This window comes from Lissotriton vulgaris, chromosome 1_2 (assembly GCF_964263255.1).
Source record: "Lissotriton vulgaris chromosome 1_2, aLisVul1.2, whole genome shotgun sequence".
Lineage (NCBI taxonomy): Eukaryota > Metazoa > Chordata > Amphibia > Caudata > Salamandridae > Lissotriton > Lissotriton vulgaris.
Genome location: NC_141686.1, coordinates 95,439,947 through 95,462,318, shown reverse-complemented (window position 1 = coordinate 95,462,318; position 22,372 = coordinate 95,439,947). Strand labels below are relative to the sequence as shown.

The window sequence follows — 22,372 nt, the reverse complement described above, 5'->3', positions numbered from 1 at the left end:
ATACCTTCATTGATATAACTAAGTTAAGAGAAATCACATATCTGTGTAGTACTGGAGGCAGGTTCGATTAACTAAATCCTGACAGATGGAACTAGAAACCCCAGTTCTAGTTATGAGCTTCGCATTCACTGACATGCTTGCATGCTTCCTCTGGTAGGTGATTTGAATAACACATCAGATTAGGGAGGAGTTTGATGATCTTCTGGTCTACGTGAGGGAGAAAAACTCAATATCCATATATCCGAAAAGATATAGTTTAATTAGCTTTGCTTGTGGTTTTAAAGAACAGAGGACTACTCAAACAATCTTTGGATAAACCTGTATCTATCAGAACAGGGGGAGGGGCTGGTCACAGACACACTTTCACCGCCATCCTTACAACCACGACCTCTTGAATAAGGTGGGGAAATTTTGTTTTGACACTCAAGTCAACCATTAACAATCGATCTGTAAAAATAAAAATGGCATTGCCTAGAGACACTAAGTAAGGTATTGTCAGGAACAAAATGTCTTCCCTGGCATAAGCGTGTTTACGGGTGACTGTACTTAGCAAAACAGAATAAATAACAAGGAAACTAAGAAAACACATTTCTGCAAAGTCTGTATAAAGCAAGTAATGAAGATAAAGAAGAGTGATCTTAAGGCCAAAGAGCCTACTAGAAAACCATGCAAGACACTAAAAAAAGGACATTTTGAAAAGAAAATCTCTCAGTAGGTGAAAATGGACAAGCTAATTTAAATGTATAAAAACCTAATGAGGAACTCCCCACTGAAAAATATTTTTAAAATGCAGATTTTTCAAGAAAAAATCCTAGGAACTCCAAAAAGACTTTACTGCTGATGAGCGAAGCACAGAGATAAGAATTTGTGTCAAAGAAACCTTTTACAATTCTATAAAGAGTGTTGACTGCGCAAGTACAGGAATTCAACTCTAACCTGATCAATAGGCATCTCAGACTTGTGAGGTGTCTCTTCTCTCAGAGGTGTTGACATTTTAGATAAGGATGGCTGCTGCATTCGCATTCTGGGGAAAAACAGAAGAAGATTAACACCTGCATGCTTTGATTCAGAGGTCAAACTGATCTTTTCATGCATATTCTTACAAGCCATTTTCAAAAAGGTTGTGTTCTTTTTTTCTTTCAGGCATGTTCCATCCTAACATATCTAGACACCTCCTTAGATCCCACGCACCTGCTCCATTTGACTGAAGAAATACAGCGGCATGCAGGCTTACACATTTGCTAGTTCATTACGCGTGTCCCTGGTGGTATAATAGACCTATGTCAACACTACCCAATAGAAAAGTGGTCCTACTGATGGGTAGTGTATGAAAGTGCCCCTTTTGACATGGTCACCCCTGCTTTTTGCCGGGTATTTGATGCAATTTTGACTGAAGTGCACTGGGTTCCTGCTATTCACATGGTCAAAGCCCTGGGAGGCCCAAGGGACATTATGCACTATACAAATACTGCAGTGCTCTTTTCCTAAAACAAGACAACTGTGCAATTGTACCCCAACTGGCAATACCTTTACTACTACTGGAAATCCCTTGCAAATGATACCCGTGGTACCTAGGGAATGGGTACTAAAGAGCATCCGTAAGGGCTGCGATTGTGCCATCCTAAGGGACGCACCACCAAACGCATGCAGAATGCCACTGCAACTTGGCACAGATACTGTGTGCCATGTCACAGACAATGCATGCAGTATATATAAGTGACCCCTACAGCAGGCCTTCCAGCCCTAAGGCAGGATGCATTATATTACATGTGAGAACATATCTGCATGAGCAGAAATGCTCCCATGCGGTCTAGTTCAAATGGTAGATAGTGCAAGTGAACAGGGAAACCATCTTAAGTATATGTAATAGGAACTGGTCATTACGAGCTCCCAAACTACATGATGGCTTCACTTTAACACATGGTATTAGGTATAAATACTGATGCCAGTAGTGCATTTATTAAAACATGCATCCAGAGGACAACTTAGAGGTAAACTCTTAGTGTGCTGGCTGACTAGCAGTCATGGCCGGTATGGCTGGGGGGAGGGGGGAGGGGGGGGGGGGGAGGGGCGGCACAGGGATTGCGTGGGGGTGGCAAGGGTGTCGCGACCGTGGAAGGGAGCTGAACAAAATAAAAAATGTACAAAAATAACTTCCTGTGTCTCCTTTGCTCCTGCTTCAGACTTCAGGAACAGGAAGCAGTCAGCCAGGCTCCCTCTTCTCAGCCAAGCACAACGCTGCAGTGCAGCGTAGTGATAGGTCTGAGCGCCAAGACACGGAGCTCAGACTAATTTGCATATGGCCATGTCTGAACCGGGGTGGTGGAGTGAGCTAAAGAATGATGATGGATTAAACCCAGTTGACTGGGGGTGAGTGTTTGATTTGCTCAAATGCTTCGTCTAGCATCCCCTTCGGTATTGCATTGACTGGTCTGGGCAGCTCTAGAGGGCCGACCAAACAGTCACTGCGCACTTAGGAGTAGGAAAACCACTCCTACCCTGCTCTGTGAGCAGAGCAGCCCCGCCCGCAAAGCAACAAGTAACATAAAATGATAATATCTAAAAGTTATCATCATTTTAGGTTTTTGTTTTCTGCACTGCTTGAAAGCAGGAGGAGCCGCCACTGCTGACTAGTACAGTCCAGCCTGCCACAACAGACATGTTTCTGACCCCTGCAAGAGAGAGCCTGCGCTCTCTGAGGGCAGGAACAAGGCCTGTGCTGGAAGAAGGTGTTCACACCTCCTCCAGCTGGATGGCTAGTGAATCTGCACACCAAGGCCAGTGACTTCAAAGCTCTTGCTGCCTTTGATATGCAAATCAGTTCCCCCCCTCAGACCTGGGAGATGCTACCCCTGCACTGATGCGGATTTGGCACTAGGACAGACAGGAAATTATCAATGCCAGGAGGCGTGGTGCACTATCAGGATAGTCACACACCTAAGGTGGGCTGCAGATGTGCCCAAGAAAGAAGGGTTGCACCATCTTGATTTTGGTAGATTTAGTAACTCTGGGACAGGGTTATGCCCACTTCTCACAGTATTAAACAAATAGATGATTGGGTGTGTAAATTAAATCAATAACATTTGAGTAAAAACACTTTAACTGGTGTGATTTTGATGTTATTTAATACACCATTATTCAATTACTTTTTTAAAGCAAATGGTCAACATTTAAATCATGTCACACAAAGAAGAACATCAATTTGGCGATTTAGCAAGACATCAATAACAAAAAAGCATATTACATTTGACAATTACAAAACCAATAAGGTAACAACACATGATAATACAAAGATGACCAGTCCTTGATTTGTAATAGAAAGAATGGCGGCACAAACGTTTTGCAGTATTCAACATCGAAAATATCTGCGATTCACAGTGGCTGGCACCCACTATCAATTCAAGGTGCTCCCTTTTGGCCTAAAATAAATAACACAGATTTTCACCAAATGCTTAGCACTAATAGCAGCAACTTTACGTTTCCCGGGGGAATCCAAGTTTTTCCATACCTCGACGACTGGCTGCTCAAAGCTCCGTTGAAGCAAGAAGTCAATATTGCCACAACAATTTGTCTCCATCTGTTCAATTTGCTAGGTCTCACTTTGAAAAGGGGCACATCAAATTTGATTCCAACTCTGAACATTTTATTCCTCTGAGCATCCCTGGACACCACCCAGTTCAAAGCGTTCTTGTCTCCACACCGTTCATTTAAGCACCCCAGAATATCGGAAAGGGTTACCATCCAGAATGTTTGTTTTTTGAGAAATTTTTTGAGATTGCGGAGATCCAGAACCGGTCGCTATTCTCCTGACTTCTTTTTGATTATGAATAAACAAGAGTAGAAACCTGTTCCTCTCGGTGTGGATGGTACTTCTTCTATTGCTTCCTTGAGGAGCATGATCAAGACTTCTTTGTGCAGTAAGTGAAGACGAGGGAAGGGGTATTCCCTGGGCGGAGTGGTATGTGGTATCTGGAGAAATTCTAGTGTATGACCCTTGGTGACTAGGTCCAGCACCCAGCGGTCTGACGTGATCTTGGGCCACCGCTATGCATGAGCAGAAATATTCGCACCCATGGGTAGGGGGTATGGTTGACTGGCACCCTGAGAAGCTCATTGTTTTCTGGCAGAATCAGAGCCTTGTTGCTGTGTCCGCTTCTGGCCAACTTGGCCAGAGAAACCAGCCGTCGATGACTGACGGCGAGACGATTGGTTGTACGACTGTCGGCATTGAGGTTGGTATTAGCAATACTGCTGATTCAACTGATAGACATCCCAATATGCAGTGAATCCTCACCCCCTGGCTCCTCTGAAAGGAATGTGTCTGTATAGTAGAGCACTTAAAGATTTTGCGGTGTCTGTCATTTTTGATTGCAAAAAGGGAGTCATCTATAGGTTTCCGGAACAGTGAATCCCCATCATAAGCCATGTCCAGGATCTTCGTCCGAACTTTCGGTCTAAAGGTAGTTGCTTTAAGCCAACCCTGGCGCCGAAGAACTGCTGCCCCAGCTAATTGCCGAAAGCTCATGTTGGCGATGTTCAACGTGCAGTCAATTGTTTCGGAGGCAGCTCGCTCGCCCTCCCTCTAATAAGATCTTCTGGGATTCCTCTCTATGATCCTCTAGGATAAGATCTATCAATCCCGCAATGTCGGACCACATTTGGCAGTCATAACGGCCAATGATTGCCAAGGCATTAGCAGCTCTAATTGAAGCTGCAGCCATAGAAGAGATTTTTTTCTCTAAAAAGGTCCATGCGACATCCCTCCTTGCCTGGAGGAGTGGTAATTGGTGTTGCAGGCTTTTCAAATGCCGCTGTGCAGCCTGAGATATTACCAAATCTGGCCTCGGATGACTTATGAGCCAAGATGGACTGTTCTCTGGAGCTCGGTGCTTTTTTCACTATACGAGGTAGCACCACAGTTATGGATGCTGGCGTCTTCATGATTTTCACTCCTTCTTGCCAGATGTAATCAATGATGGGAATAGAGCAAATGATCTTTCTAGTATCCTCCTTTAAGTCATGTAAAAAGCAGAATGGCGACAAGCATTGGGATCTTTCAAAGATGTTATCCAAATAACTGCACGAATGGTGGATGCACTGCGTTGGTGGTCACAGACAGCAAATCTTGCCCAAGGTCTCACCTTTCTGCAAAACATCCCGGACTTCGTGTTAACGACAGACGCCTCCATGGAAGGATGGGGAGGTCATCTGCAGGATTTTCAGATCCAGGGAAAGTGGTCTATTGACCGTAATAGGGAGCTGGAACCTAGTAGCTGCTCTCTACATCAAATTATGAAATCCTCCTATATCTTCAGGAGGAGAATCAGAGGGTAAAAGCGGAGGCGGAAATGGTGTCTCGACGATATAGTTGTCACAGTGATCTGGCGCATTTGCCTGTTTAGGTAATTAGCCTTCCTCAACTTCTTCATCCGAGGAGGAAGTGTCTTGATGGCCAGTATCAAGTGGACCATGTGCAGGAGCCGGTGTACTAGGTAGAGTTGGCTCTGGTACTGGAACAGGAACCTCTACTTGTGGAATTGGGCTCTGTCTGGATTTGTTGCAGCGGAAATCAGACGATAATCCGTCAACATAGCCTGTAGGTCTTGAATAAGTGCTGGAGGAAGGTGAGCCATTTCCCTCTGACGAGACTCCTGCCTATGATGGAATTGATATGTATGATGTGGAGCCATATATTGTTCACGATAGTAATGCTCCTCCTGAAAATATCGTCCTCATCAGTGTCTTGGCACTTAATGTTGAGCTCAGATGGACTAAGAGCCACTCTGTATGGATAGTCCTCCTTATCATAATCCTCATCCTCTAAAAAACCCTCTAACAGGTGGGATGGTGGTAGAGGGGAAATTTACTGTAATCCTGAAAAGGCTGTAGAAAAGGTCTCTGAAAGATCTTTAGTTGAGAAACTCTCGTCGATTTTGGAGTTGACGGTGCAGAAATAAGAATATTAGGAATGTTTCTCGTCTACGGTCCGGTCGTTAACCGTGGTAATATAACAGGCACATTCATAGACTATGTCTGCAGGGTTATCGTCAACGATGCAGTCGTCAATGCTTCTCCCATCGACTGTGTCATCGCCGACTGTGTTGTCGCAGTTGGAATCTTCATCAACGGTAGCCTTGTCGGCGGCTTCTTCGTCGACAGGCTTCGACGATCGTCTCGTCGTAATAGTAATCCTCGTCAACGAGATAGGAGATAAAATAGCCGTTGTCGAAATAGTCGCCGCCGCCGAAGTAACACATACCGTCGACGATGTGGTAAAAGTTGTCAACAGATTTTTTGTGTTTCCTACTCACAGATTCTGAAGAGGATGATATTGGATGCTCTGCGAGTGGAGTAGAAGGGGGGGATGATGCTGGCTCAAAGGATGATGCTGGTTCCTCTCTTTGTGAAGAGAGTTTTCCTGGGAAGTTTTCAGATGTTTTCTTCCCTCACCTGAGGAACCTTCGTGAGACCTAGCCCTCTTGCTAGATGTGGAAGCTCGGTCCTCTTCCTCAGCCAAAGAAGGACGTTCTTCAGACTTGAGCCATAAAAGTAATCTTGCCTCTCTGTCCCTCAGAGTCTTGCTGGGAAAGGTACGACAGATTTTATAGTCTTTAGCCTCATGTTTGGGGTAAAGGCAATAAAGAGAATCTTTATGAAGAACATCAACAGGTCCTGCAGGAGCAGAAGAGGCCCTTCTTGTCAGACATACTTGCTTGAAGAGCTGAAGAGAAGAAAGCTGAGTAGCACTCAGAGAGACTCCCTTCCACACGACGTGCAGTGAAAATCTGAAAACTGCTTCGGTTGGGAGTGTTCTAGAGGGTGCCGATAGCTGATTGGTTGGAGCGGACTTTTGGTCCTTTTCTTACAAGGACATAGAAAGGCTACTAAGATATAGCCTTTGGCCTCTTTTGGCCCATTTATTACTTATGCACTACTTAAGTATTTTAACATGGGACTCCCATCTCGGCGACAGGGAATGATTCAAGCATGTTAGTCTATGCGAGATAGCACAATACTGGATAAAATTTGAAACCAAAAGGCACCCCTGCATCCTCAGCCCAACTGACTTTAGGGAGCCCAGCCAGTGGTGCTCAGGCCCAGGTCCCAACTCACCTGTCCAGTAGGGGTTACCTTAATCCAGCCATCCAGCCTCCTGGCCCCAACCTGCAGCCCCTTTGTGCGAACAAGATCCTACATTCATTTGCAATGTGCGCCTGACACTTATTTGCATCCTGCACCCAGTGCAACTGGTGGTGTTGTTTTTGTGCTGCCTTGTGGCTTCCCTGAGCTTACCTTAACCTTTGGGCCTCAGCCCTAAAACCGCAGGTACGTACCTCCTTGTTTGGTGCCCCAGATCTCCACTGATTAACATTGGGCTCAGTGACCTCTGCACCAGGTCCCCCCCGTGCCACTGGTGGTGCAGTACCTATCAAACTGAACCTTGCCCAGTGTTGGTCTAAACCCCCGAAGAATGGAGGAGTAAGTTGTGTACTTAACTGTTAATGCATGTACCTCAGGATTGCATTAAATTTCAACTGGCTATCTTTTACAACTGATAAGTCCTACTGTTTCTGATTGACAATACTAAAGTATTTTACTACTGTAAAGCATTTTTACTGCCTTGCAAAACAATTCCCACTGCATTTTAAAAGTATTATTGTTGTTCTTGAAACTGTTACTTACCTGTAACGGAGTTCCTCTTGGCTCTAAAATAAAATAACAAATTAGTAACTTTTTATTTAAAACAATTGGTTTTGGATCCAGTCTTTGACTGTGTGAAATCTTTTCTTGCCCGAGTGAGTACAACAAATGCTTAACACAGCCCTCTGATGAGCCTAACTGCTTGACCACACTACCACAAATAGAGATTTTTTTTACTTAAGCCTCTGGGGATCCACTGGACTCTGTGCACACTATACTTTACTTTGGTGTAGTATATACTGAGCCAGCTTCCTACACTGCATCCTCTGAACACCTCGGAGGGCCTCCAGCACTTCGCTTCAGCATCTCTCTTAAAGTAGAGGAGCCACTTCACTGCAACCTGCAGACACCGACCGCAACGTCTGGTTCACCTTTCTGCTGTTCACTGACACAGTAGCCACCCAGGAGGAGGTCACCGTGCTCCAGGAGGTAAAATCTGTCTTACCACCAAGTGTGAAGATGCCAGGGCCAACTGGAGCTGCCATGCACACATACCAGGGGTACTAGAGCTCTTGCAGCAACCAAAGCTTGTTTGAGTCTAATCTGGACCCCAACGCCGATACGACAGACTAGCCAACGAGGGACATCAGTATCGCAGAGGACAGCACAGAGAGTGGCTCAGCTGTATACCCCACCCTGACCCCCCGCAGGTCTAACCAAGAACCGTGAGAGCCTTTGACGCACGGGCCCAGCCAACCACAACTCTGCACCCAAGCCCATTGGCCTGGGTCCACGACGACCAACTGTGCCCCCCTGCTCCCAGGACCATCAAAAACTGAGCTTCCTGTTGGGAGCTCCCAGACTTGTCCCCAAGTACCCTTCTGCAGCCTGTTTCTAGGTGGCCCTCCTCTTTGCCTGTGGTGTAGCACACAAGGCTACAAAGTTGCTTGGTACTTCCTTGCTCAGTTTAACACCTGGCTCCTTCCATCCGTTCTGCATTGAAACACAACTATCTACCCTCCTCCCATACAGGTAATGCTATGGATGTTCCAGCCTCTCAAACAGCAGTTTTTAACAGGGAAATGAAATCTGTCCAATTGTGTGCATAATTATAGAACACACATTCAGGACGTGCAAAGTAAAGCCAGCAGCGCTCCACAGCTTATTGCACTATATTTTAGATTTATACCTTATCTTCTCTTTTTTTATGGTGACAATTATTTCAGTCATCAGACATGACCACCCTATTCAATGTTTTTCATCCCTTCAACTTTCTACTTTCTGCTCATAGGTGCTCAGAACAGTGAACACGTAAAAGTTAGCGCTCATTCAGAGAGCCAACACAGGAGAGCAAAGAGATGTATACATGCAGATCTTAAATGAAGTCCTCTTATATCTGTCCCAACCCTCTATTAGATTACACATGGGCGTGTCTGCTACATTTGAAAGCCATGATGGAGGAATCCTAAACAGACAGCCAGCGGGTCCGTCAAAAAGTCACCTCAAGCAAACAGATTTATTTGCAGCTCCTCTACAGTTATTTCCAACTGAACAGTATAATGTTACTATTGCTTCTACCATAAATTATCATGTTCGTAAAAATCTGGCAATTATTAAAATGTGTTTCACATTATCCTTACCCTGCTTGTTGATACATGTCCTGGAACGACCTCATACTTCCCCTTTGCTCCATCATGATGGCTTGAAAATGTCCCCTGTTCTCTTCCAGGCACCGATACACTGGTCCCTCATTAGCAAAGCCATTAGTCCGAGTTGAGGTTTGACACGGAGATGGGTGGGTAGGCATTGATGATGGATATCCCCTCACATGGAAGGTACCTGATGGGTGTTGGGATCCAAAAGAAGAGGCTTGCACAGTGTCAACATGAGATCGAAAAGCAGTGCCATTGAAACCCATACCAGGGTTTGTCAGCCGAGTGTCAGCTGGAAACTTGTTAGCATCCATGGTGCTCGGACGCTTGGTGGCTACAGTCTGGTTATCAAGATCAAGAAATTCTTTGGGGCTTTCTGGTCTTTCGTCGGATTCTGGAGATTTCTCTTCCTCAGTTCCTAGATCCTGATTTTCCTTCGGCACAGCTTTGGGTTCCATGTCCATCAAGTCGGGGGACAGCAGAGCCATACTTGATAATTCACATCCTTGAAAAACAGTTGATGCACCCTGGTTTGTAAAACAGTTTCTGGGAGCAGGTGTGGACATGGCAGGCACATAACTGCCAGATGATGTGGAGGGTGGTCCAGGTCTTTTCCAGTCTGAATAGCCTTGATTTCTTGGAAAATAGATAGGCTGTTGATAGGGATATGGTGGCTGTGCATGAGGCTGAGGATGTGGTGGACGCTGGTAATGAAATGGCATTCTTTGAGGTGGGTACTGGGGAAAGATCCCAGGATGAGGTGCAGGATGACTCTGCTGGTGACTTTGAACTGGAAAACGTTGCTGGTGAGATGATGGAGGAGGCTTCTCCATTCCATGGGAGAAGCCCTGCAGTCCTGGGTTGATGCAATACCCTTCAGCCTTTTGATGCTCAATACCAGATGTGTAGATAGGAGGACCTTGGTTCGAAGAGGAATTATCTACAACAGTCTTCATGTCTGTGCTAGTATTGTTTTCGTTCTGTTGAGTGCAAACTGCCGGAATTTCTGGAATTATCTTTCCGTTGGCACTTGGAGATCTCTCAAACTCAGCATCTGTAGACACAGTTGTAGCGTTCTCTCCTTTTCTAATACAGACACCTGGGGATCCACCACTTCGAGAAAAAGCTTCACCCTCTGCTGTGCTGCTATTCGACAAATGTTGTGGTGAGGTCCTGCCAAACTCGCTACCTTCTATACTGTCATTCTTCCCTTGTGCAGTTCTTGCAGTCTTTTTTTTCACAGTACGGGGTCCCGGTTTCTTTTTCGTCGATCCAGCTGCACTGGAAATCCTGCTGATGGACTCTCCCTGAGGCGGGGACACCAGTGGCATAGGTGTTGTTTCGTCCAAGGCACCAGAAATGTGAGCTACATTTCCTCTCTCTTGTTGTGGCTGTTCAGAATGGGAAGCTTTAATATTTTCAATATTAAAAGATTGAGAGTACCAAGAAGAACAGGGGAGAGAAGAAAATATGTAAACAACAATTAGTCTACAGGTCAGGAATGTACATAAAATAAACACATAAAAAGAAACGTTGAGCACAACAACTGTGTGTATTTTACAATTTTCTAGTGAATTTGAGCCATCTCATGTGCTCTTTGCATAATCAGTACCTATCAGATTTAACAAGCCGGTCTTCTTAACCAGCCATGTGATTAATAGATGTAGTCAGTCACCCCAGCTGCTGGCAGGTTTAAAACCCTCCTCTCTGTGGCAGAGGCAGATGGAACTGCTCAAAGAGGAACCAAGACTGTCTGCAGACACATTGTCTCTAAACATGCACAGTGAGTGAATTTTTTATGCATTTTCATTCACAAGTGGTGAAAAGTATGCCCTCCGAGCCGGACATTAAGTGGAAAAGACTGATCTTTAGGCTGATGTGGAAGTCCTAGAGTGCACAAGGTAAAAAGAAAAAGGATGTCTAGTATAACTGCTTTGCTGCCTAAAACTGTGCAGAGAAATACATTTTCAATGGGACAGCAACTAACTAGCAAACATTAGGTGGTGAAGACAGGGCGACACAGGTTCAAACGGGAATTTAGTTAACATGGCAAAATAAGTTTCTAAACGAGTGTGCTCGAACTTTTCCCCACTATCCCAACCCCTCAGGAGCAAACAATGAATGGGTCATTGGACAAACTAAAAACCGTACTTGGATTGCTTCTGTTGACACCAAACTTACCCAATGAACCAGCAACAATGAACCAGGAAATAGGTCCAAACAAGGAAGCCGGTTAGAAAAAGACATTCATAAGGCATGAGTGAAGGTTCAGAAATATTCTGTTCTAGGAAAAATAATTACAAAGGTACTTTTACACCTGCATGGAGGTCATGTTCTGGAAGAATATAGGAGTCAATCAATCCTACATACTTATGTGAGTAACCACATGGTAAAACCTTGTGAGCAAATGATAACTCACTTACCTATAAAGTAAAGTGATTACAAAATCTGAATACAATAGCGGATGAAAAATATGCAGCTGAAAAAAGGTCTCAGAATTTTAAATTTGATGTTTTAGGCAAATGTTTTGTTTTGAATTAATTAACCTCTCGACTCCTCTTTTCGCACTGAAACTTTACGGTTTTGCACAGAGATCAGTAATTTATTAGAGTACTGAAGCTTAATGATATAGGTTACGAAGAATCACAAACTTATTTGTAATAGGAATTTCGAAATATATCTTTAAGCCAGTAATCCATTGATAACTAGAAATGGCTTGCTTTAATTCTAATATTTTAGCTAGGAGACAAACAAAGTAACTATCGGAAAAGATGTTTGTTTTATATCTGATAATGTATTTTATTCATTTAATGGTGCAGTCTCTTCATATCAGTATTTCAAATATTCAACAAAAAAAGAAGCCTTAAATAAACTTACATTACTACTACAAGGACAAAAACATTAATAGGGAAGGTAGCTTACTCTAGACTTAAAATTCATTGCCAGACTAAACAAACAAGTTACTTACCTTCCGTAATGCCTTATCTGGTAGAGACTATCCAGCTGCAGATTCCTTAACTTAGAATTATCTCCAAGAATCACGCAGCAAGCTAGCTAAGTGGTTGCAGCTTTAGCTCCGGTGGAATGAGCACGCAAAACCCTCAAGTGGTTGATCTTTAGCCAATGTGTAGCAGATTTTGATACAGAGTACCATCCATCATGAGATGGTTCTCTTCTGTCCTTTCATTGTTCCGACATGCTGCACAAAGAGTTGGCTGTCCTCCCCTGGAGCTCTTGTTTACAACCGAGGTAGAACAAGAACGCTCTCTATGGGTCTAGACGGTGAAATCGCTCCCCTTCTTTGGAGGAAGGAGGAGGAGCATAAAAAGTAGGCAAGAGTCAGGGATTGGCCTACGAGAAACAGAGTGACCACTTTTCAGAACAAAGGAAGCTCTTGTACGCTTGTGCGTAGCACCAGTTTCTCTGGGTAGATATTAACATAAGGAGGCTTGGAGGACAAGTCCTGAAGCACATTCACCTTCGGGGCAGATGTTATTGCCACCTGGAAGGCTGTCTTTATGGTAAGGAGCATGAGTGGAAATTGTGCAGAGGCTCAAAGGGAGCGCTCATAAGGGCAGTGAGGACGAGATTGAGACCCAACTGAGGTATAATAAAGGGAGAAGGTGGAAACACATGTTGTAAACCTTTCGAAAACCTATTACAATAGGGAATTTGAAGAAGGGTGGCTGATCAGGCTACTACAGAAAAGCTACAATGGCAGAGATATACAGTGCCCAGAGCAGAGCCCTGCTGGGAAAGGGAAAGGATGAACAGGAGAACCTAAGAAAGGGGGTCAAGAACGGGATCAATTTGCCTTTCTGCACACCATGCCACACATTTTGTTCAACTGTAGGCATAAACCATCTGGGTGGAGGGACGCCTGGCTGCCTAGATAACATCACAGATTTCAGGAGGAAGGTCGAAAGCGGTCAGCTGTCTGCTCAATCTCCATCCCAGAAGGCGGAGCGTTGAGAGGCTCAGGTGGAGAACCCTCCTTTGCTGCTGTGACAGAAGATCCTCCAAAATGGGCAGCCTTGTCAGAGCACCGATTGTCATGCTCAACAGCCTAGGATACCAGATTCTCTGTGCCCAATATGGAGTCACAAGGAGGACTTGGGCCCGGTCCTTCCTGATCATCTTGAGAACTCTGGGCAGGAGTGGTATGGGTGGAAAGGCACAGAGGAGGCCTGAGCTCTCAGACGTTTTACGGCATGGGCAAAGTGGGCCCTAGTCCAGGGCCCCATCCTTTAACCACATGGCTGCTGGGCGTTTTCCCCCCCAGTGCTGGAAAATGCCATTTTAGTGGCACTATGACGAGCTCAGCTCGTCATCAACACACGACACCCGTGGGTGATGACGAGCTGAGCTCGTCATCAGCATCGAAAGGGTTAATGGGGCCCCCTGATGGAGCGGACTGTTCTACACACAGTTCTGTCCGGCGCTGATGACCTTGTATGATTCTTAAGCATGGATAGTTTTAAATACCGTTTTCTTTTAATGTATTTTTAATATGGGTAGGGTGTGTCTTTTATGTTATTATTATTATTATTATTATTGTGTCTTTTATTAGGCGCGCAGCTACCCCAACGGGGTGTCCCGGCGCTGAAAGAATTGAGGGACGGTCTCCTTGGGTAGAAATTTACAGGCAAAATAGGAATGTTTTCAAGGATCTACGGAATGGTGCGGGAGTTTATCACAGACATTTTGCAGGGAAATGTGTTTGAATGTTTCACCACCATGCAGCATCCATGAAAAGTTTATTTTAGATGAAACAGGACCTCCTCACCTATGAGAAATGTGAGGTGTGTCACAGATTATTTGTAATAAAATCAGTGTGCTACTGATACATTACACTATTGAAAACCCGCATTACAATTCCTGAATGTAAGATGGAAACGGATTTAAAATTTGGAGAGAAGTGTCCTTGCGCACTGTCCATGTTCTGGCCAAAGAGGGCATGAACGAGATAATTGGATGATATATTGAAAGCTGTTACAAAAGGTGGCCCCCAAAGTACGCTTGGCCCAGGGCCCCCAAAATCCTTAAGATGTCCCTGTGAGCTCTACTTGAATAAAAAAAAAAGTCTTTAGGCAAGAGCCGTCTTGGAAACTCCAGCACGCAGAACTGCTGACACTGCATGTGCTCTTCAGTGGCAAACCGATCTAACCAAGGCTATCTCTACTGCTGAAAGAGACCTTGCACCACCTCCAGATGGAGACACCATTTGTGATTCATGTAGCATAGGCTGAGTTCGTCTGCTCTGGTGTTCAGAGAATCCGCCAGATGCTGAACCACCAGGGAAATTCTGTTCCAGCCATTCCCTGAGAAGTAGAGCCTCCTGACAAAGGGTCCATGACCCCACACCGCACTTTTTTTTTCATTTGGTGGTAGTGATGTCGGTGACAACTTGTACTAGCCTTCCCCGGATGGAGGGCAGAAAGGCTTTCAATAACAACCGGATTGTTTGGAGCACCAACAGGTTAATGTGGAGCCTGGATTTTGCCAGAAACCAGAGTCCTCTGATTGCCACCTCTTCTAGACAGCTTCCCCAATCCCAGGAGTGACATCTGTCATTACTGTGAGATCTGGTTGGGGAAGGAAGAGGGGTCTGCTGCGGACCCAATCAAGGTTCGTTAACCACTATTGCAGATCTTTTGCAGTACACTCTGAGATATGGACCATATCGGAGAGGCTCCCCTGATGCTATGCCCTCTGGAACTTTAGGCCCCACTGCAGAGCTCGCACTTGCTAATGTGCATGTATCACTATCAGGATGCTGGCCTAGCAGCCTCATCAAAATCCAGGACAGGGGCTGAAACATCAATATCATAGCCGGAATATCCTGGACTTGCTGTTCAGGAGGCTAGGCCCGAAACTGCACCATGTCCAGAACAGCTCCGATGAAAGGGAGCATCTGAATGGGAGTCAAGTGTGACTTAGGCCCGTTGACAGTGAGCCCCCAGCGAATGCAGGAGGTTCACCATAGTCTGGAAGTTCAAGACAAAAGCCTGGGGCATGCCTGCCATCAACAGCCAGTCATTGAAAAAGGGGAAGACTGGCACCCCTTATCTCCGCAGATGAGCTGCAACCGCCGCCAGCACTTTAGTGAACACCTGAGGGGCCCTGGTGAGGACAAAGGGGAGCACAGTGAACTGAAAGTGCTTGTGGCCCACTGTGAACCGCAGGTAACATCTGTGGGCAAGTAGGACAGGAATATGGAAATATGCGCCCTGCAAATCCAACGCTACCATCCAGTCTCCTGGGTCCAGGGCAGATAGGACCTGAGCAAGAGTGAGACTTTTGAACTTTTTTTTTATTAAGGAAGAAGTTGAGAGAGTGCAGGCTGAGGATAGGACGAAGGCCTCCGTCCTTCTTGGGCACCAGAAAGTAGCAGGAATAACTAAAACAACCCACTTTTGGCGTCGGCACTCTCTCCATGGCTCCTTTGGGCAAAAAAAACATCCATCCCTGGCAGAGAAGAGATGTTGATTCTAGGTCAGCCTGCCGTAAGAAGGTGGAATGGAGGAAGGCATAGCCTCGAAGGGGAGGGAGTAGCTCCATCGGACAATCTGCAAAACCTAACTGCCCAATGTTATGAACTGCTAGTGGCCCATGTGAAGGCAAATCCTGCCGTCCACTGGGTGCCCATGTTGGTAAACTGATTCAGAAAAGGGGGTGGTGATGAACAGAGTGTCTGAATTAAGCAGACCACTCTTACCCAGTCCAAAGATCAGGGCTTGATCCATCACCGTTTTTTAGCTCACTGCACCATCCCAGCTCAGAACCTGGCTACATGCAAATTAGTCTGTTCCTGTCCCAGTGCATGATGGGAACAGGGCAAACCAAACTACCAAGCCAATTCTTATACTGGGAAGGAAACAAGCTTCCGGGGACCGGTTTCTGGCATTTCAGCCGTCGTCGGCCAGGCTTGCTTGAATCCTGATGGTGCAATGAGCAAGGGACTCACATCTGAGTATACCCTTCCACGCTTATGGTGGACAAAATGATTCAGAGTTGGTAAACTGGCATACTAGGAGGGTTTGGAAGCAACAGCTACTAGGGGTCTTGGATTGGCCGGACCACTGGTTAACCGATCCACTGCGCCGGTAGGTACTGAGTCCATGCAAAGGCTGGAAAGCTTGCGCATGGTGGTGGCCGGGCAGGTAAGGATGCGGTTATGCACCCGTTCCGTGACTGTGAAAGGCAGATTCAGGGTAATGCGGGCATGGACAGGCCCAAAGACCTGGCCATGGCCCAGCTGTCCTTAAGAGAAGTGGAGGGTTGAATCACCAAGCTCTCCAGGGTAGGGTGTTTTGTGAGAAATTTGGGATCCCCTGGAGAAGATGGCAGGCAATTGTCCTGTTCACAGGAGCCGTTGTGCTTGGGCCAGGTTCCAAGCAGGGCAACAGTAAGTGCTTTGTTTAATGGGAGAAGCAGATACTCGTGGTTGAAGCACTTCCGTCAAGACATTAGTCTTGACTGTCACTAAGGGCAAACTAAGGTCAAGGACCTCAGCTGCACTCAGCACCACCATAGTGAATGAAGCCCCCTCCTCTGTAGCTACGGTATGGGGAAGAAAGCATGCCAGTAACTGGAAAAGTGCCAGATCGCTGACTGGCTTCACCCAGAACCTCACACCAGTCCAAGGATTTATAAGGTTGGTATTCGTCAGGGTTCAGCAACCCCTCTTATTCTTCCCAGAGTCTTAACCCGTAAGAAAAGAGCTCAAGGTCCGCCTGGAAGGCATTGCTCTGTGCCGGGATGTTAAAGGGGATATTGCTGCGGGTGGGCCGGATCCATCTGTGGAAATCTGATGGAAATGTAGGGAGCTGGCACAGGAAATGGCTCATCTGCGGAGCCAGGCCCGAGTGACGCTCCCTTGGCTCTTCAACCGACAGACAAGGTGAAGTCAAAGACTGCTTCAACAACTTTTATGGGATTGAGACTTACGCGAATGGCTTGAGGACTTGGAATGCGATAACCTCAGACTCCGCAACTGTCCCCAGGACCTTCCTCTTGATGGCCCCTCGAGCGTTGCAGCATTGCACGTCGAAGTGCCACAAGCTTGGGGTATCGCTCCCTCAAGGCCTGCAAATGCATGGCGTGGCAATCTGGTCAGGCCTTTATGTCATTGTTTAGTTTGCCGTACCAGAGGCAAACAAGGTGTGGGTAGGTGATTGACATATGTTGGTGACAGGGGCCACAAGGCTTCAAGCCGTCCTTCTTAGATGACATTTTGGGTACACCAGGAGGTAAGACCTCAAAAAAGACAAATAAAACGTTGAAAAAAGCTTAGTCAAAAAGTGACTAAAGGGTAGCTCTTGCCAGATCTGAGCGGACTTGCGCAAAAAGTAGAGAAAAAAACAGACAGTGCATCTGGGTGGCGCCTATGTAGGGACTGTGAACACCACTTCCAGCACGGAGGAAGTCAATGACAGCAAATACCGATAGGCAGGGGCACTGCTCACGAGAAAAAGTCTGGATCCAGTCCGACGCCTGGGGATAATTTTATGGTAAGGAATCTGCGGCTATAAGTCTAGCAGATTTGTCTTCCCAATGACTATGGGTGGAGTAGGAACAATCCCAATGCATAAACCAGATTGATTAGATCTTGTATTTCCAAAAAGTTCTCTGCAACATAGCTGATTATGGTGTTGCTGGTACTAAATAGGAGTGCCACCATTCTGCTCAAAATGTCTTACCTTAATATGTCTGCTCCCTAAGATGTGGAGTGCTTTGAACAAATCTTAGGTGACAGTATGCCAAAATTTTACTTGGAAACTTATTACAATCTTGAGGATTCTAGTCATCAGAATGGAGAGGTGGGAGGGCAACAAGGAACCTTCGGTTGGAGTTTCCCTCAAAGAGTTCCCCAACTTGTTCTGATGGATACTTTTACTACAGATTACTCACCTTTAACTAAAGATACCGCAGCACCACCCCAAAGATTCTAACTGGACCAAGCAAGCAAAATGGCCCATCCCTACACATCATATTGTCAAAGGAGTAGTGTTGCATAACATGTGCACTGATGGCTATGCCACAGCCTGGCGTATGGTCAGAATCCAACCCCCCCCCCCCCCCCCCCCCCCCCCCTTCCCAATGCTATTGTACTGTATTGGGATTACATTTGTATAGTGCTTACTACCCACAACAAGACACTTAAATGATCTACTGCAAGGAGCATGCTATTCTAGAACCCAAGGTTAGTGGCTAATTCAGTGGTATGGCTGGTTATTGGGATTAGTGATATGGTCTCAAAAACACATTCCATGCTTTTATGTCAGTTTCTTTGTGGTAGATTAAGATTATTACTAGTTAGGTGTGATTAGTGGGGGCAATGTGATTTCAAACAAATACTTGATGAGATAAATAGATATGCTGCAGGAGGTTTGGTACAGTTAGGTTCCAGCGACTGAGCTTTAAAGGAGAGGTTGGGACAAATAAAAGAACGTGCAAGTTATTTACAGACTAGCAATGAAATTATGGCAGAAAGCCATGAGACAGAGGAGGGTACATTCAGAAATAGAAGGCATACAGAGGATGGAAGGTATGGGGAGTAACTCTGAAGCAAGAAAGCGCCATAATCAATCAGGTCCAGTATAGGCTTGAGGGTTCAATCCTTTAGTATGAGCAATTAAAGTGAATAGCACCGGTCTCCTCTCTTCAAAGCAGTCTCATGCTTGATCGGCCCAAATACAGTTGCTCTGATGAGGGGGAAGGCAGTGAAGAGAGGAAATTAAGAGCAGTGTGTAGTCCATTTGAATTATTTGCAAGACCCATCTATCTGGCATGATGGATCTCCAGGGAAGTAATTGTCGTATCCTGCCTCCCACAGACTGAGTCCAGAGCCTGAGAGGGCAAGTTAAAGGAGCTTGGCATTCGCTGCAGTAGGGCAAGAAAAAGGAGTAGAGGAGAACTGCTCCTGCTAGTGTGAAGTTGTAGGAAAATGCCCCTTTTTGCATGGTTACCCCTTAACTTTTTGCGAGATACTGGATGCCAACTTGACAAAGTGTGTGCTTGGACCTACTAATCAGGCCCCAGCACTGGTGTTCTTTCCCAAAGCTGTACCTTTGCACACAATTGGAACCCCTCTGGGCTACATACAAGTCATGCAAGTCCCTTATGAAAGGTACCCCTGGTACCAAGGGCCTTGTGACCAGAAAGGACCTTGGAGAGCCGCAGCATGTATTATGCCACTCTCAGAGACCCCTTCACCATGCCAGTACAGCCTGGGTGTTTTGGTGCAGACCAAACTAAGGCGTCAACATGGCATATACCCCTGTGTGCCATGCCTATCTACACTGCTTGTAGCATGGGTAAGTCACTCCTCTAGCAGGCCTTACAGCTCTAAAGGCAGGGTGCACCATACCACAGGTGATGGCATAGCTGCATGAGCACTATGCCACTACAGTGTCTGTGCCATTCAAAGACACTCCAAGTGCAGTGAAGACATTTTGAGTACATGGGCTGGGAGTTTTTCAACACGAACTCCACAACTCAATGATGGCTTTACTGAAGTCTGGGAAGTTTGCACATTAAACCCAGACTGATGCCAGTGTTGAAATGAATAAAAAATGCCCACAGAGGGCATCTTAGAGATACCCCCTAAAAAACGACCAACCCTGGTGTGGTTCCTGACTGGCTCCCAGCCATCTGCCACCACCAGACAGGTTTCTGGACCCCTGGGTAGAGAGCCCTCCGCTCTCTGGGCCCAGGAACCAACTGGATCCAGAAGGCTTTCGCTACCAGTACCGCTGCACATCAGTAGGTGGCGTCATGCAGCTCCGTGTCCGCCTCGCTGGCGTCTTATGTGCCGAGATGACGTCACGGCGACTACTTAGGTGCCACCCATGCACGCAGACGTCAGTTCTGTACACTACTTTCCGCGCCAGGAATGCAGAGCCATGCAAGATACGGACCATTTGGTGCATAAATCTAGAGCCCTAAAAGGGATGACGGCCATAGAAATCAGGTCACAGAACAGGGAGTATGGGTGGGGTGGTAAGGAATCCATCACTAATGTCTCTTACAGATATATTGTTACACATGTAGTAACTTGTGCATCTGAAAGAGACACGTTAGTGATAGATTCCTTACTGTAGAATAGATACCCCAGCAATACCAACCCCGGTGGTGGGTCTGCGAACAAGATTACACCAGAAAGTCACTGAGAACAGAACGGCCAAAGAAGCCGTCTCTCCGGACTTGGCTGTCAAGGCAGTAATGCTTGGTAAAGGTATGCAGCGAGGACCACCTAGCTGCTTGACAGATATCCTGCAAAGGGAATCCTCGTCCCAAAGCAGTAGTGGCTGCTGTCGCCCGGGTAGAATGGGCACGCAGCCACACAGGAGGCTGCTTCTTAGCCAAGGAGTAACAGGCTTTAATACATAGAACGACCCACTGAGAGATGGTTAGTTTGTGCACAGCCCGACCTTTCTTGGCACCCACGTAGCCAACAAAGAGTTGATAATCGACCCGGAACTGCTGTGTGCGCTTCAGATAGAACGACAGTGCACATTTTGGGTCCAGACCAGGGGTCCCCAAACCGGTCCTGGAGGGCCGGATCCATGCCAGATTTTTAAAATTACTACATGTATCTCAATGGGGATATCCCAAAAATCTGGCATGGAACCGGCCCTCCAGGACCGGTTTGGAGACCCCTGGTCCAGACCGTGGAGCCTCTCTTCCTCTTTTAAAGGATGCTGAGGGGGGAAAGAAGGTGGGCAAAGTGACGGTCTGCCCGATGTGGAAGGGTGTGACAACGTTTGGCAAGAAAGAAGGACGGGACCATAAAACCACCTTGACCGGATGAACAGAAAGGAAAGGAGGTTTAGAAGAAAGAGCCTGGAGCTCACTCACTCTTCTGGCAGAGGTGATAGCAACCAGGAAAGCAGTCTTTAAGGTGAGAAGACGTAAAGGACAGTTGTGAAGCGGCTCAAAGGGAGCACACATCAAATAAGTTAACACAAGATTCAAATCCCACGGAGGCATTATAAAGGGGACTGCAGGGAACGTGTGTGTAATGCCCTTCAAGAAATGACTAACAGGGGACTTGAAAAGAGAAGGCTGATCTGGAAGCCGTAAAAAGGTGGAAAATGTCCGAGAGATAGCCCTTGATAGTTCCCAGAGCAGAGCCCTGCTAGGCCAGAGAAAGGAGGAACAGAAGAACTTCTGACAGAGGGGCAGAAAGGGAATTCACAGCCTTCGCTGTGCACCATGCCACAAATTTGTTTCACATACAGTCTTAGTGGAGGGACGCATGGCTGCCAGAATCACATACTTTGGGAGGAAGATCAAAAGCAGTCAACTGTCGCCGCTCAATCGCCACACATGGAGGTGGAGGTTGGACAGGTCCGAATGGATGACCGTCCCCTGCTGCTGCGACAGAAGATCCTTCCGAAGAGGCAGTCGGATCGAGAATCGATCGCCATGCTGAGTAGCTCGGGATACCAGTATCTTCGTGCCCAATCCGGAGCCACAAGGATGATTTGGACCTGGTCGCACCGAATCTTCTTCAGCACTCTGGGCAGAAGTGGTATAGGTGGAAAGGAGTACAACAGACCGCAACTCCACTCGTGACGAAAACCGTCATTGAGTGAGTGGCGCCTTGGCAATTCTAACGCGCAGAACTGATGACATTGCAATTTCTCTTCGGTGGCGATTAGATCTTATCAAGGCTCTCCCCACTGAAGAAAGCGACCTTTGCGCCACGACAGAGTTCAGACGCCATTCCTGATCCATCAAGCACCAGCGGCTGAGTTCGTCCGCCCTGGCGTTCAGGGAACCTGCCAGGTGTTACACCACCAAGGTAATGCCTTGACGTTCCAGCCATGTCCAGAGGCGCAGATCCTCCTGACATAGGGTCTTTGTCCCCCTCGTCCGCATCCGGGCACCGACTGGGGGACGTCGGAGAGCGACAGTGCTTCCTCAACTTCTTTTTCTCTAGTCTCTTACCCGAATACGAGGGTGAAGACTTGGAGCTCGAGGAGCGATGACTGTGGCCCCGCGAGCATTCCCTGGAGCGGCCCCTGGACCAGGAACGGCGCTAGGATGAGTGCCTGACCTCCAGCAGCTCC

At 46.6% G+C, this 22,372-nt stretch overlaps 1 protein-coding gene across 1 annotated transcript in view; it reads right to left on the bottom strand.

Annotated features, from left to right (window-relative positions):
• Positions 1-22,372, bottom strand: part of CECR2 (CECR2 histone acetyl-lysine reader) — a 453,428-nt gene that overhangs the window by 10,242 nt on the left and 420,814 nt on the right. Inside the window, exons 18-19 of the mRNA XM_086952894.1 lie at positions 9,282-10,701; positions 937-1,024 (exon numbers count right to left, since the gene is read on the bottom strand). Of these exons, the coding sequence (XP_086809020.1) occupies positions 937-1,024; positions 9,282-10,701 (1,508 nt within the window). The remainder of the gene's footprint in view (positions 1-936; positions 1,025-9,281; positions 10,702-22,372) is intronic.